General features: G+C 41.3%; 2 protein-coding genes across 16 annotated transcripts in view; one reads left to right on the top strand and one right to left on the bottom strand.

Moving 5' to 3' along the window:
* Nucleotides 1–17,275, top strand: part of clcn2a (chloride channel, voltage-sensitive 2a) — a 41,591-nt gene that overhangs the window by 7,442 nt on the left and 16,874 nt on the right. For all 15 annotated transcript variants that reach the window (XM_067528950.1, XM_067528946.1, XM_067528949.1 and 12 more), the window contains 2 exons: nt 12,599–12,767; nt 16,923–17,054. In XM_067528950.1, the coding sequence (XP_067385051.1) occupies nt 12,599–12,767; nt 16,923–17,054 (301 nt within the window). The remainder of the gene's footprint in view (nt 1–12,598; nt 12,768–16,922; nt 17,055–17,275) is intronic.
* Nucleotides 5,982–12,590, bottom strand: LOC137140595 (zona pellucida sperm-binding protein 4-like). Its single transcript, XM_067528964.1, has 8 exons — nt 11,845–12,590; nt 11,565–11,752; nt 11,141–11,238; nt 10,908–11,065; nt 10,248–10,440; nt 10,011–10,158; nt 9,851–9,926; nt 5,982–9,571 (listed from the first exon to the last, which is right to left on the bottom strand). The coding sequence occupies exons 1-8, from the start codon at nt 12,095–12,097 to the stop codon at nt 9,450–9,452; spliced, it is 1,236 nt and encodes a 411-aa protein (XP_067385065.1). The 5' UTR covers nt 12,098–12,590; the 3' UTR covers nt 5,982–9,449.

Genomic DNA, 17,275 nt, shown 5'->3' on the forward strand with positions numbered 1-17,275 from the left:
TTGACAAAAGGATCCTGAGTGTTTCATTGTTTGCCATCGGCAAGATTCAGAGGATTTTCAGACATTCGCTTGCTTGGATTTTGGCAGCACAGACACACTGATGCTGCAGCCGGACCGTGCAGATCACATGGAGCTGATAGAGAAAAATAGAGATCTGTCTGATTACTTCTCTAGGAGGAAGCAGCACAGAAATGTCATTCCCTCATTCACAGCTACTCTGCTAGCGATGCAGCATCGCCTCTAGTATTTAGACAATGCAGGAAATAAACTCTTTAAAATACCAGCAGCCGATAGATTGTAGTTCCAAGAATATGAAACAAAACCAATCAGTTAATATACAGCTACTCTTGTTGATGAGTTTTACAGTCAGTGAGCATTACTGTTTATAATATGAATGAGCTACTGGCTGATTAATTGATATAATTAAATTGCAAATGGCCATGATTACAGTTTCTTCTGTGGAAAATCAGCGCTTAAGAAAATGTTTTTTTTGATATGTAAATAATATTGTGCATTCATTCTGTCTTTACTGCACCAAGCAGATTTCTTGCAAAGCATTTCACAGTTCTTACGAAGCTCTCTGAACTCATTACCCCAAGGGAATAATAAAAACGGAGAGTAAAGAAACTATTTATAACATGAAGATTTTCACGAACAAGGGGGATCAGTTGGTAGAGTGGCAGCCTTATCGACCATTGGGTCGAAGGCTCGCGCCCTTCTCTTCCCGACCACATGTCGAAGTGTCCCGCGGCAAGACCCTGAACCCCCAACCCCCCCAAAAAAAAGGTTTTCATGAACAAAGCCATATTGTTTTATCTCATGTGTGGAGATGTTGACTGGCAGTCAGAAGGCACCAATGGTCTTGCAAATGGGTTACAGACCTGTGCAACTGCTGTCAGGTGCAGTGCGTGCTGCAGGCAGTGGGTATCTGCTTCCTCTGCCTCACATGGGATGAGGCAACGGAATAGGTACATTGCAGAAGAGGCAGATCAGAGACTGAAAAGATAAGAGATGGAGACAGACAGTGTTGTGGCGACTCGGTACAGAAATGTTGCAGCCGTCCATAAAAAAAACAGCTTTTTTCAGAGGTGTGGGAGGTCTGGATGTGTCATACGGTTCGCGTGTGTGCATGTGTTTTCTCTCTTCAGAAACGTGGGCAAGTTTGCCCCATAGATCTTGCATGTGCATTTAGAAAATTGGTGTGTGTGTGTGTGTGTGGGAGGATATGTACTGTACCTACGCATATGACTTGCCTACGTAAACATAAAGGAGTGTGTGGCAAGTCTCTGTCAGAGCAGCTGTTAGACACAGCATGTTCATGTCTTTCCAGCAGCAGGAGACTTGAGGATTTGGCTGCTGCAGGGATCAAAGTCATGATCCACCTGAAGAGGAAAAGGCGCCAACCCATACCTCCCCTTCCCCCCACACCTCGCCTCCACCACAGGGCACTGCAGCACCACGTAATTGATATACAGTACGGTACACATGCTGCTGGTCTTTCTGATTGTATATGCAGTTTCTTTCGGCGAAATCTGCTGCACCGACTATCAAGAGACATCGCTGAGAAGACCAAATTCTCACTCGTCCGTATCTGTTTTCATATGTTTGTGGTTGATAATTATTTAAAGCCACACTGCTACAACATTTTTTATGTAAAATACCCATTTGTTGGTGCAGCAGAGGAGAAGTTAGTCTTTTGTTCTGTCAGTCAAAGTATTGGCAGCTGGCTCGCCCGATTAAAATCCTTGTATTGATTATAGACCTTTTCCCAACCACTGAGAAAATACAAAATATCTTACATATCCTGCATACATGTTTGCATGTATGATGAGTACAGTTGTACATACAGTACAGTGTGCATACTCACAGTAATATTGCATAATGTTGGTTTGCAATAGCAGCGCACTGCATTAGTGCAGTAGCAGTGCATTGAGTCCAAGCAAACCTGGACTTCCCAGAGATATGTTGTCTTGCTTACAGAGCAGTTAAGCTGGTAAATATTCGCATGCTTTTTGCAGTTTGTTCCTTTTCACCTTTAAGCGTTTCTGGCTTTTAAAATTCAGAAGTGGTGCCACAACTCTAACTGCCATTTGGTACAGCTTGAGAACTTTTCTTGTGCTTTAGGGAGAAAACACAGATATTTGAATAGATTTATGTATTATCTCAGCATCTTTCTCTCCCTCTGCCACTGTCTCTCTCTCACACACACACACGCCCACACAAACACACACACACAGACACACACACACACACACATAAAGCACTGTCTCTTCAGGGGGTTCCAGTTCCTCATAGTCAGCATTCTGTCCATTCTCCCACACAGAAGTTGGCTTAAGTCCATTTCAGATCCTGTCACTTCCAAATAGTACTGTTACCTGCACATCATTGAACAACAAGCCACTGCAGACTCTACAGACATTAAAATAACTATCTCAGTTAAGTTTACTCTTAAAATACACCACGTTCATTGGATTCTACGGGGTGAATATACATTAAAAAAATAACATCATCGTTTGTGAACAACAACATCAGTCATTTAAAAACAATATATGCTTGTAAACTTGTAATGCTTCATAAGAAAAAAATGGTTACGTACATTAGAGCTATTGTGAAATAAACTGATGAAAGATATATTGTGGTCTTTAAGGATCAGTAAAAGAAGCAATATCAAATATTCAACGAAACATATGAAGGAATTATCAACATATTATCAGTATCTTATTCTGTTCAAGGTTGTGGGGGGCTGGAGCCTATCCGAGCTGTCACAGGGCAACAGGCATGGTCCACCCTGAACAGGTCATCTGACTATCTCAAGGCCAACACAGAGAGACAAGCACAGACAAACAACCATTTATGCTTACATTCCCTCCTATGGGCAGGAGGAGGACTGTGGGACAGTATGTGTGTGAATGGTGTGTAACAGTTAGTTAGACTACAGAAGTAAGTTACAGACTCCATCTGAGAGATGCTGAAAGCATCACGTCGGGGCTACAAGCATATAAAATAGACATAATACACTGTTTGCAGACTGTGGGGACTATTTCTTAGAGGACAACTAATTACTAATGGGATACTGGTTTTGCATTTGTGTTTTGATTAGTTTCCTGTATTCTACTTTTCTCATCTGTGTACTCTGGTTTATATACTGTATGTGTGCTTCACCATATGATGTGAAGTGTGACAGAGCCATTAGCTTATGCTGCATATCTGATTCATTTTATCAAGATGAGTGGTGATAGAAAGTGGGCTTGAGGGCTGTAAACCATGGCCCACATTTCTTACAGTGTAGACAGACAAGCAGACAAGGTTTGAACGACGAAGAGCCGTTTTCAATATATTCATAAACAACATATAGGTTTCTATAGTTCACATTGAAAGATCCAGAACTATGGCTTTAAAACTGTTCCACAAAGGTGTTGATTCTAAGGACTTTAAGTTTGTGCGGCTGTTGAGAGATGGTTCTAATATATATAGATATATATATATAATATATATAGAATAGTTCTTTAGTATTTGAAGTGCAGTTCTTTCATTCGACGTTCTTACACATAGTTACTTTCCACTTCAGAAAAACTAGGGCTTGATATTTATATAATGTATACTGGTTCCTGTACCCACACCTTGATTTCAGTACCAGTTTTCGATACTAAGAAATAAAACTTTTATATGATAAAAATATATTTATTTAAGTTGTCTTTTACTAACCGAAAATGTATAAGGTTATCCAATGTAAAACCATCAGATTAACAAAGTAACTGCTGTACCTCCTGAACCAAAGACACTGACGATATTAAAGTACAAAGAAACAAAAATGTAAAAGAGTGCTGATGAAATTTGATTACTTAATAGCATCTAAGCATTTTAGCTGGTGCCATAAAAGTAGTGACGTTTGATACCCAGCCGTGGTAAAAAACTGTTATTTTACAGTTTTTAACACGTTGTGTACGGTTTACATTCACAACACCACTGTGTTTTTGATTTTTCTGTTCTGGCTCGCGGTAATACTCTTTGGAAACCTGTTGCAAACATAATCTCTGTGGACGAGTGTCATGATGCAGACGAAACAATCGTCTCTTTTCTGACAAGCTGTCAATCTCTCAGCTTGATCCTTCAGTCTCTCTGACATCATTCCTCAAACTCCCCCATCCTTTGTGCCGCATTCCTATTAATATGGTACAAGTGTGCCGTGGTGTATTATCACATGTCTGCATTTGACAGCATCAAGGTTTTGTATGTTTATTTCACTGTGTTTTGCATGAGCTCTGATTCATAGGTGAATATACTAAAAGCAGCTGTTGCTACCTATATTAATGCTGATGTAGAGTTAAATCATCCACTGTCTCCTCTAATTTATTTTTTGATCTTGTCTCTGGAGGCCACAGGACTCAGAGTACGTTAGTCCTTCTGTTATTCCCTTGTTTCATCAGTAAACACTCAGCACACATTTAAGTAATCACGCCACCACAACAGTATGTGGGAGTTTAAAGGTCGAAAACATCCTTCGTTCTCTCCGCAGTGATGGATCCCTACACACTCGCTACGAAGAAGAAGAAGAGATTAAAATCACCTTATGAATATGTATTAATAAAAGGAGCAAGGATGAACGTTATAGATGTTCAAGCCTTCATCATTACAGTGTCAAATATTTGTCCTTGCTGTCTCCTCACAATGAATAAATTATCCTGCAGTGCCTTAGGATTTGCTGAATAATAGAGAACTATTTATCTCATCTGTTGTGCTAGGCTCACACATGGTCAGACTTAGAAAGGTGACAAAGTGAGTGATGTAGCAGTAAAGTGGGGGGTCTTACCCAGAAGAAAGTTGGTTGACATGTGTGTGCTCTCTTCTTGTGAAAAAGTCAGTGGGTGATCCTGTACACTAAGTTGTGGCGTTGAGTGAAATGTACCAAGTTGCAGTTGGGCAGAAGGAAATAATGAGGGTGTGTCCCTTGTTAAAAGGGAAATGTAAGATGTAATTGTAATGTAATTTCTCTTTATGAAATGTAAGAAGTTTGTAATAGCCTGTTTATTAATGAAAAACATTTAACTAAACGTGGTGTTTCACCAACAAACGTTATGTGTTATGGAGACACTATTTCTAAAGGAACCAAAACCTAGTTTTCCCATTTCAGTTTTCATCAGCTGAACAACAGCTTCCACAGCTTTCCATCTGTTTCACAGATCTTATGTACAGAGGTAAAGACTACATTGCCGTGGATGTATATTAAGGGAGAGCTGCACCACGGAAGACTTTGATGTATTAACAAACATGTGAACATAGACAAGCTGGATTCTAAGTGTCTAACTCTGATCTCTCCATAACTATCTGCAGTTGCTTTGATGAAAGTGGATATTTGTCGTGGAGCTGTTGGCTGTCACAGCAGTATTTAATATCTGACATCCACCCGGCTTTGCTACTTTTGGCCATCAAGGCTTTTCAAGGCTTTCTGACTTTTTTAAAATAATGATACAAATCAGGGTAGTCAGGGTGGTCTTTGGTTCATATTTCAGACTGTCAGTGAACATGCAAAAGGGGAAATGTGTCATCTATCCATAAATAGGTGAGGTTGTCCACATATATTTGGCTGCTTCCACCATCTAGATGAAGGAGTCCGGCCTGTTCTGTTTGCATCAAAGTCTGTTTCCCTTTACACTGAGCTTTTTATAAATGCTCTAAAGTTAACTTAAAATAAATGCTGAGTCAAAACTATTGCCCATAGTTGCAAAAATAATTTCATCTAATGCTCTCTCTCTCTCTCTCTCTATATATATATATATATATATATATATACACACACACACACATATATATATATATATATATATATATATATATATATATATATATATATATATATATATATATATATATACATATATATACATATATATACATATATATACATATATATACATATATATATATAGCATTAAATGAAATTATCTCTTTCATTTAATGCTATATCTAGGAAGGGGCCAGTGGATCGGTGGATTGAGACACAGGAGTTCACGAGTTTGAATCCCATTCCAATACCCATGCTCACTCTGTATTTTTTCACGTTACCTTTTCAGATATTTTTTTGCAGCCAAGTTACATTACATAACGGTCTCCTGATAGGACAATGCCATGGTAATAACCCCACCGCTTAGCAAGCCTCATTTGTCAGAAAATAAGTCATGATACGTCCAGTCTCCTGAATGACAATTTCCACACCACAGCAAAACAAATTAAAAGCGTAAACCACAGGCTGACAGCTGACACTATCACCATGCACTGTTTTCCACACACACACACAAAGTTCCCAATGACATCTATGAAAAACCTCAATAATGATTGATTTAATCATTTTTCTAAAGATGCTCGTTGCCCTGTATTCTCAGATTAAATAGTTTGAACAGAAGCTTCAACCTTAAATGGTAAAGTCAGTGTCTCCGGTTTGCCTCGTCTCAAGTGTAATCTTTGAAGGTCAATAGTTACATTGATGTCTTCCGGTTCTATTAGAATAATATATATAAGAAACATGTGTTTCTGACAGGTGACTGTTGTCTGTTACAGTCAACCATGAGAGCTGCTCTCTCCTCTTCTGCTCAGCCTGTCATTATATAGCTGAATTAGTTAGATGATTGTGAGTTGGATTATCTTTCCTTTTTGTCTTCCTTGTAAAACACTCTTGCGCTGAACTGAAAAACTATTCTCAGGAGACATTACAGTCTATGGAAAGCCAGTCAATAGCAACCAGTGGGAGGCCGAACTTGAACTGGTTTAAATGCTTTTGATGTGGGAGGTAAACTGACTAATGTAGGTACAGAAGTTGGTCATGTGGGAGGTAAACTGGTTACAACTCATTTAATCCACAGGGGCCCACCTGCTGCTCTCCCAGGGGGCCGCGCTCCAGATGGCCAGTGATTGCTTTCACACAGACCCAAGACAGAAACACTGAAAGGTCGTGTTTATACTGCTCGTGGGAGTTTGGTGGGTGCTGGTGGTGGGTTTGTGTCTATGCTGTGTGCGTGACCATTAATACTTGTTTGCGAAAGGACAAAGATTCAGAAGTTAAAAGTCATGACAAAATATAGACCAGTTACCAAAGGGGGAAAACCTCCTCCACTGGTCAAAATCTTTTGAGGTTAACAGATGTGGGTCATTTAATTTAGGAAATACAAACATAGCCTCAATGTGTAATTTTAGCTGAAGAGGAACTGCCTTTTAAACTGTGGAGAGAAAAATGTGATTCCTAAAATTAAAAAGGTTGCCATAGAGGTCTTCATTACACAGATATTTTGATATTTATTTTCAAGTCTTATATTGACTGAGGGTGGCTTTAGCTCAGTTGGTAAGGCAGTTGACCATGGACCACAGTGGTTCAATCCCCAGTCGAAGTGTGTCGAAGTGTCCTTGGGCAAGACACTGAACCCAAATTTGCTCCTGGTGGGTCAGGTGAGCGCCTTGCATGGCAGCCACCGCCATCGGTGTGTGAATTGGTGAATGGGAATCAACATTGTAAAGCGCTTTGGATAAAAGCGCTATATCAGCGACCGTTTACAGTAAATGAACCAATAACCTTCCCTGACTGAGAGTTCTTAATTTTATAATGTGTGCTTTATTATAGGCTGAATTGAGCACCTTAAAGAGGAAACAAATAGAATTAGTATTAGTATTAGTAGATCGAATTAGTGCTGAATGTTGTGGCCATGTGTACTTCAACAGTGGCACTGTTGTAGCGTGTGCAAAATAAGAGAACTGCTACAGTATATAATATTGATATAATATAAAATATATAATCAGTGATGGTTCATCTTTCAAGTCAATTGAACAAAACTATATCAAATTAATTTCCAATGCTTCCTTGTAGGCTAATAATGGAAAAGCATATGATGCTCTGTAATCTCTGATCATGGCCACAGAACGTTATTGCATGATGTGCACAATTTCTAATAAAGGCAAAACTCCATGAAATAAGTTATGAGTGTAACATTTTTGGGATTGCTGCATATTTGAAATGCAGTTTTAGAAATTAGGCTGATCACTGTGGTGTGAAGGGTGAATGTTGTCTGTGCATCATAGAGTCAAATACTTGAATACTAATGCAAATAAATTGTCTTTTTTAAAAACTGCTTTAAAGGATAGTTTCACATTTTTCAAGTTTCAACAGCATGTTCTTGTCTTTGATGGAACAGTTATTGGTCACGGCAGTTCTTCCTCTACAGCATACTTCCCACAAAAGATTCTCTCTAAAAACATATAGTCCTTTCATTCGACTTGCTTTAGTTCAAGATGTCCTCTGGCTAATTTGGAAAGGTGGACTATTGCAGGTAGCAGTAAACGTTAGTGTGCACACGCTAATGTTATTTTCAGAAAATGTGAGCATGTTCGTTTAAACTGAATAGAAACCAAAAGATGAATGTTCGTAACCAAAACTATTTAGCTCAATTCATACAGAATCTGTGGTCACACTGCATCTAATGACCTATTGTTGCGTGCATAATATTGGTTTTCATTCTGTGGCTTAAATTTTTCCCCAACAATCAGCATGCCACACAGTCTGCTTTAAATCATTTGCTTTAGCTGACAGGATTTTCAACCAGCGTTTTGTTATTTCAGACCTATATTGTCTGAGATTTTGCCGTGTTGCTTATAGACAAAGCAGCGCTGCTGTCTTGATGTGATTTATAGCTGCATCTTGCTTAGATGCTCCCCAGCAAGTTGGGGGTTAAAGTGGAGGGAGATGAGCATCCTGACAGCATGGTCCTCTCTGTGCTCATCAGTCAGGCTGAAGCTTTACGGCTGTGCTGCTTTCCCTCTGCACCTCATGTTCATGCGAGCAGAAAGAGCGAGTCTGGAGGAGTCGTGATGCCCATCACAATGAAGTGGGGGGTGGAGGAGCTGGAGTGGGACAAAAAGCGAGGTGGTGCACAGAGCAGTGGAGAGATGTTGCAAGTTGTAGCATGTATACAGAAAGCTAGGGGGACTTATCAAAAAATAAAGAGTAAGAGGGAGCAAGCAGGAAGCAGACAAGCACAGAGTCTGGAGGAGTCGTGCTGCTCATCTTAATGTGACATTCTAGAGAGCAGTGTTTGAGTAGAGCTGGAAAAAAAATAAGGTTTGACTCATGTTCATGCCTCATGACTAAACTCTTGATTTCCTCCCCGTACGATCATTTTCACAGCTGTAACCCTTATGCTCCCAGCTAATAACTAGCAAGGTATCATGTGCTGATCACTTAGTTTTGACATACAAAGTACACGGTTGTAATGAAACCTTGGGATTTCTCAGCACAAATCAGGAAGAGGCCATGTTACTGGTTCTGCAACACTGCCTCTATATAAATGCCTCAGCACAAAATAAAATGATGAATTACATAGTTTAGTTAATGACCTTCAAAACACAACTCAGTTGTATATCAGAGGTTTTATTAAAAGCCATGGCCAGATATGGCTGCCGGTGGACTGTCATCTCTTAGATTTGGTGGTCGGAGAAGATTTAGTCGACTGCTCCATCAGGATGACCTCACTGCTTGAGACGAGAGCTCTTGTGTTGGAGAAAACTTTACTCGCTGCAGCTACTGCTCTTCCTGCAAGAGAAGGACATTAACATTGGTCATTTTGCTTTAGTTTACAGGACTGATGAAGAGTTTAAAAGATGTTGGTCTGTCAAAAGAACTCTGGTTCCAGTTCCATTTTTATTTTCCCCTCACACTCCAAATTTAAGGCTGTGCACCTCTCCATATACCTCATGTATAAAATCTTTCCTAAAGGAAACATCAGGCCAGAACAACTCATCTGCTTCAATTTAACGACACCTTCATTGGAATCACCAAGTTGTTACAGCTGACAGTTACAGTACTACTCACGTTTCCGGCGACATGGCTGCTCACAGGAGTTTGTGCTGCTGGGATAGCACACAGCTGTAGCGCAGTGGATGAAGACCTGGGGAATGTTAAAGTTGCATTTGAACAAGAAAACGACGTAGACTGGTCAATTTGAGGCTATTGAGGTGGAGCAAAACTCTACCGTGTCCCTCTGAGGAGTAAAGGTCTTTGGATCCACAAACGCAAACATTTGAACCGTGAAACGTTTGTAGTGGGTGGGGTAAAGAAGGCCAGAGGAGCCATCCACAGGCACAACTGTGGTCAGGTAACGGTCATCATAGTAGGGACACCTGGAGCCAAGTAGTACTTGTGCTTAACACAAAAATGCAAGGTTCCTGATTTATAGCAATACTTTTATGAGCCATAATGTTTAATGTACCCATCAACCAGTAGGTCCCACTGTGGCAGGCTGAGGGGATTTGGGGTGGATGTGGCCCAGCAGCTTTCCAGATTCAAGATGATGTTTGGGTCTGACCGCTCCAGCAGTCTCACTTCAACATACACTGGTTCCCTGAGCATTTTGGTGATTGGGTAGTCGTCTCGAGTGTAGAAGGAGCTGTACGCTGTCTCTTCTACAACCATAATAGAAGAGTTTGAGAACAAACCCACAAATGCTGCTCTGGATAGAACCCAATCAGGACTTTCACACCAGTGGTCTGTAATTGGTTGAATTGTGGTTCAGTAGGTTATCATGAGCTGTAGAGACCCTGTGCTGCTGTCATGGTTGCAATAAATGCAGCACTACAACCTTTGCAGTGTAGGCACAAAGTTCATGTTGTTAACTGTATGCTAGAAAATATCCGAGTTAGGTTTAAAGGAAGCCGTTAATTTGGATCTAACTACTGAAGTAAGTCTTTCCTGTCAGTTTGAAGCATTTCCTCCGTTTTAGTCACCCACCCATTGGCTAGACGTCACATAAATATCAAATGTATGGATCATAGATCACCCACAAAACCATAATAACAGGCTGATACCAAATGATAACAGACCACTGCAGGGTGTGAAACCAGTCAAATCAGTTGGCTCTCAAAACTCGTACCCCTCACGCATCCTTTTGTGGGACACTGTCCGTTGCCCAGTCTGAGCTCCACTCTGAGGGGTCCTGCAGCAGCAACCGGCACGGGAGGAGGAACATCATTCACTTCCAAGACAAGAGCCTCCACAGCCGTACTAGAGTATCTGCACTGAAATAATAGCCTGTTGGGAAAGAGCAAGAGTTCTCAGGATGTCAGTCTGTCACACACACACGGGGAGATTTTACAACATACATACTCAAAATGGCTGTCCCTAGTGATTGACCCTCTGGGGCCAACTCCCACTTCATATGCGGACGACATGTGGTTCTCGTACACCACAAAACCATCTTCCTCCTGTTGAATCAATTTGTTCAAACAATTTACACATCGAAAACCTGGTTGACTGTTAGGTAAACATTGAGCATTTCTAGACTACGAATTATGAAGATTAGCATTTCATTGTTTGTGTATTTGCGCTTGTATTCTCACATTCACTGGACACGCAGAATAAATGTGGCATAGAGAGGAGTGTAATGTGCAACACAGATCCTCAGGTGTAGACAAACTATGGACATTATAAACTTTCTTCACCTTCTTGATATTTATAACCAAACAGGTAAATAAAATAAAAGGACTAAAAGGAGCTAAAGCTCTTATCAGCAATTTAGGACCTTACCCACCTTGAGTGTTGTACCACATGCAGTCACAGGAAACTGAAAGATGATGAACGCAGAGCTGTCAGCAACAGGACCACAGGAGGGGTGGTTTGTTTCTAGCAGGCTGATTGAATTCATGTCTATGTGGGGCAGAGTGGCATCTCGAGCCATGACCACTACAAACTGACCATCTCTGGTACACTGCACCGTCACTAAATGAGAAGAAGGCACATTGGTAAGTTTCAAACGCTTATTACTCACCATGTTTGTATGAGGGGCACTAGAAACTACAAAGACCAGATACCTGCTTTCCCATAGTAGCACTGCTGCCTATAGAAGCAGCAGTTTATGTTTACACACTGTTCAGCAGTGATATCAGGACTTCCACACTGGATCTTCTCATGCTTCTCCACCTGGCACTTATCAAAGGGAGCTTCAGGTGGAGGGACCTTTGGTTGCAGCTGAGGAGGAAGAAAAGGCAACATACTGTGATGTTGGGCAGTAACAACACAAACCAAAATCACCACAACACCAAACAGACACTTAAAAGGCTCCATTATGGGTTTTGGTATCTACACACTAGTAAAAACCTGCAACAGTCCCTGCACCACAAACGCAGGCTTTATACATGACTGATTTTGTGCAGTTTGCTAAGAACCCCACCTCTCATTGTTAGGAGTCAACTGTGTGGCAGCCCTGCAGAGTTAATCAGCAGGTTGCTGACAGGTGCAGCTTATTGTCTGCTCATCTGTCTGAAAAGAAGTCATTACACGACTGTTGAGTCAAAGCTGAGTGGATTTTTTTTCTTTAGGAGACACTCGAGAAAAGCTGTGAATTATGTGCTTTGGAGCTGTGAGTTTCAGACTGTACGTTTTATGATACCTTGCCCTGTTTCACTCTGATTTTGAACCTCTGTGTGTTTTCAGAAGCCTACTGTGACTCCACACTACATACATTTTTAAGTGAAACTCTGCTGCAGGACACTGAGTTTTCTTCACTGACTCCCATTTGTTCACCTCTATAAAAGTTCTTTTTTTCCCTGTTTCTTATAAACACAGATGTATGGGCGGTACACACAGGAGCTGGGTGTGTATGCCAAGGAGGAAGCAGCCCGCTTACGGGATGGAGGAGTACGGGATGGTGGAGGGATGCGGAGGAACACCAGTGTCCGCAGCCGCGCTGCAGATCTGCTGGAATATGAAAAACACCCTTGTGCAAAATGTCAATGTAAGTGGGGATCAAGAAACAACCCCCAAGTCTTCCACCGAATGTGCTTTCAAGGATAATGTGCAGGTGGTGTGGTGCACAGACACGTCCTGAAGGTCAGACGGAAGCTGTGTTTAATGCACAATAATGTGTGTGCGAGTGTAGTCATGAAGCAGCTTTGTGCAGCAGACTGCGCTGCTCCTGCAGGCATGAAAGAGTTCTGTTAATACACGGACTTCTTTAAGTGCAGGAGACCGGCTACAGGACACAAGCGAGCAGGAGAGGATGTAAACACAATTAAAAGTGACTGATCTGAGCAATGACCTCCAACAAACAGGGCTGCCTCCGTGTCAGACAAAGACAGCCCCCTCTGCTGGCTGCCAGTGGCCCACTATGTGTGTGTGTTTGCATTGCTGTGTGTGTGTGTATTTTGTTTTGTGTGAGCAGTTCTGTGATCTGAACTGTCAGATTATTTCATGTCTAGTCTTCCCAGATGACTGCAGATAAGGGAGTGGCATCAGAAGTGGGCTCCTCTTCAGATAAATGTACCCAACAATAATACCGGGAGTCTGACAGCGTGTGTTTGCAGTCTCAATGTTCTTATTTATACTTTTTAAACCCTAATTTCTGCAGGTTACTGAATTAGAGGGAATATTTTGCAAGTCACCTAAGAAGCCGTGTATTTCCTGAAATGTCAGGTCACCAAAATTAAAATTACAGCTTTTCCGAAGGGTTGAATCTGTAAAATATATTTATAATGAGGTCTGGGTATGATCCACAATAATAGAAACAGGAATTCTGTACTGATGAAGGGGAAGAAACTTGAACCCTAATGATCTGCCTGGTAGCAGCATTTTACAAGAGAGTGAGGAAATAAGTCTGCATGTGGTTTTCAATAAAACTGAAATGTGTAGTTTCTTAGTCAACTGGTGGAAAATTTGCAAACTATCAGGACAATTGATTATTTGTCTCCTTTTATATTAATGCTTCAAATCCTCTGGTTCCAACTTCTCGAATGCCAAAGTATCTCTTAAATGAAAATAAACTAAATAAATTTTAAGATCCCCTGTCTCACTCAATGATCCCACCCCCCATGACCCCCAGGTAATGGCTCGATGCACCAATTCAGCTTTTATTCCGTATCAAGTTAAAAGAGTGATGTTACATTGCAAACAGGAATCGCTAATGGGTGATTTAGCTTACTGTAGTTTTATTCGTGAACTAAAATGCAAACTCATAAATGGTAAAAGTTTGGCATGAAGTAGTAGCCCATGGTGTAACTCATTGAGTCCATGCAGCTGGCAAATTATGAGGGATGCAGTATGAGGTGGGCCCCTGAAAATGATGGAGTAAATGACGGTCAACCCATCCTCCCAGTATAAAAACAAAGTTCTGTGTATACAGGCATATTTGACAATCTCACCAAACATGACAGGAGAGAAAGACAGTGTTTGCTCTCACACGTGCCTGCAAAAGTGAGCCAGCGTGGCTGTTTTCCAGACTCTGGCTCTGCCTCTTTGCCCCTGTGACTAGTGATCTGATTAAAGCTCGATAGATTGCACCACAGGTGAAAGCCACACTATATCAGGCCAGCCTCGCTCCCTCCTTGTAATGGAAGCCGTTTAAAATGATCACGCTCACATCAGGAGCCAGCCAGAGTGATTTGTGTTCTTGTGGATCAGGAGGTGTTCTGTATTTTTAGGCTTGTCTTTAGCTAGACGTTTAGGCTGCTCTGCTGTTGTCTTGTTAGGTAATGTTCACATTTGGTGGAAGAGGGAGTTTTAGTGTTTTCCTCTCATCTGTATGTGTGGGAACATTATCTCTGTGGGTGATGGACTACAAGTGTGTGTGTGTGTGCCTCGGTACCGCAGCTTTTGAACAAGGCGGCCTACACATGCAGCTGAAGGCTACACTGCCGGTCATGATGCCCAGCTAAAAACATGCACTGCCTCACTGTTTATTTTGACTCTTCAGATCTCTGTCTACCAGCTACTCCAGGGATCAGCATCCGTACATAGATATTGATGTGACATGTTACACTTGTCCAAAGGGCCACGGCTTTGATTATACTGCCCCTAAAACAAAAATCCTGTGAATCCTTAGCGTTATTGTTAATTGCAGCTTGCTTGTGCTGGGTGATGCCATGCAGCATGAGCAGTGCAGAATGTGTCTAGTGTTGGGTGTGATTTTGTATTATGGGATTACAAGAAGACATCTGTGGAAGCCACTGAGGCTGCGGATGTGAGCGTAAGCCAAGATGCACACGGATATATGCAGCTCTGCAGGTGCCAGATAAAATTTGTGTTTCTGTGTGAGGAAAAAGGGGCATAAAGACAGAGCGAGAAAGCAGTCGGAATGGGATTTTACCCAGATCCTCTCGCATGGGAATGTCCAATGAACTGTGAAATAAAAAGTATAGATCCAGTTAAGAACATGGCAGCCCAATCTGCCCAGATAAATCTATCTTTTAATGGGTTTGGTTTTTTGTTACGTTGGTGTGTGTCCACTGTGTAATGAGTGGCTTTGTGTGTACGAGTGTGTTTTTCTGTGCATACTGCATGTTTATGTTGTCTGTTGGCCACTTGCCATTCAGCAGGTGGCTTGGCTGCCGGGCAGCTCCCTCCGTCGTGCACACAGTTGTGCCCCACCTCCCCATGGACCCAGCATCCCTCTGACCTCAATTCTGCACCAGAAACACTGCTACACTCTCTTTTTCTTGTATATAAGTTCTTTCCTATACTTAATAAATAAATAAAATATTGCGCAAGCAGCATAGCCACACATTTACTAAAAGTACCAATATAACATGACCAATGTGAAATTATCAACAAGTAAAGGGTAACAAAATATTTACAAAGAAATTATTTAATTATCACCAGTGACCAACCGGTATTCAGTAAAGATAGGAACTAAAGAAGTTTGGGGCTTGGGACAGTTTTCTAAAACAGCTAGACACTGTAATTGTCAGCAAACATTAGTCAAACTGGAGTAGAGCATCTGGGGACTGTTTCCAGCACCGGACTGAGACGTGTTTGTTGCACCAGAGAGTATTAATGGCTGGTGTATTCGGAATCGAATTCAAAATGTAAATCAGCTCTTACTAATCAAATAGACATCAGGCAATGTGCTACTTCGGTTTGTTTGTACACTAAAGAAGATTCAAATCTTCTTTTAAATGGACAAACTGGACTGTGGACAAAACATCTGAAGGCATCACTCTGAGCTCTAGAAAACAGTTTGATCATGTTTTACATACGACATGATTAATCGATTAAAGAAAATAACAGATGGTAGGTAACTGATGATGGCTGCAGCTCTAACATGTCATGAAGTGCAGCAGGTGGCTCAGTGGTGTGTGACGGAGCAGCACTTTATTTGAATCCTGTCTTCCTGTTTCTCTCCCTGTCACCCACACATGAAATTTGATTCTCCTTGACAAATGACACTAAATGACTTTCAAGCAAACCCCCCTTCCAACCCACCCCAGAAAAAAAAACTTGAAATATCTGAACTGTAGCATTTTTATGAGATATGGATCTGGCAAATGTGTTAGTAGCACATTTTCAGCTTCTCCGGGGACGTGCACATCTATGAATGCTCTGGATATTGAAGAGAATTCCAGGCTTTGGCAGTGTCCGCAGACAAGAGAGGAGAAATGAGTCCAGTGATGCTTCTTTTAGCTGACCTAGCTCAGAGTCATAGATTGTAATGTAATAGTAACATTTCTAACTGTGACCCAGCTTTGCTGTCTCATATTTGTGGTGGCTGAAGATTATGTGATGAGTTTGTTATTGTTCTATTGCTCCTCACGCTCAGCTGGTAATGCACATTATCTCCCTGTCCAATCTGTTCATTGTGTTTATAATATCCCACCCATAAGGAGAAGTGTTTCTAATCTCCTTTTATTCATCCTCATAATTAATCTTTGTTTTTTGTTTTTTTAAGTATGTCCATCAAATTCCCCCCCACTTTAAACTGGAGACTTTAAACTGTTATTATTTTCTCTGCTAAATTACATCATAATTCCTTTCTCTTCTGTCACTAATTGCATCTTCTACTTCCTTCCTCTCAGACACTACTGAATGTTCCAGTCTGACACCGGCATGTATCCCTCTGCAGTCCCGTCACATGTTTAACTTCTGCTTTTTCTGTCTCTTTCTATCTCTGGGCCTTCAGTGTGTGCTTCTCGCTGCCAGAAGTTCCTGCTCTCTCGGGTGGGAGAGGACTGGATCTTCCTCATTCTGCTGGGGCTGCTCATGGCTCTGGTCAGCTGGGTCATGGACTATGCCATTGCCTTCTGCCAAGAAGGTAGGAAAGAGCAATGGAGCCTGAATGAGAGAGGAAGGACTTACACAGGGACACAGAAAACCATTGAAAACGATCAAACTGTTTTCACAGAGGTTGTCAGTTTGTAAGAGCATTAAGCATTAATCCAGGAGAAGCCAAGATTTTTAATGAACAGCTAAGAGGGTTCAGGCATAGTGAGATGGAGAGTAATGGTAAAATATTACCATGCTGCCACTGAGCTA

Source organism: Channa argus, chromosome 14 (genome assembly GCF_033026475.1).
Source record: "Channa argus isolate prfri chromosome 14, Channa argus male v1.0, whole genome shotgun sequence".
In the NCBI taxonomy this organism is placed as follows: domain Eukaryota; kingdom Metazoa; phylum Chordata; class Actinopteri; order Anabantiformes; family Channidae; genus Channa; species Channa argus.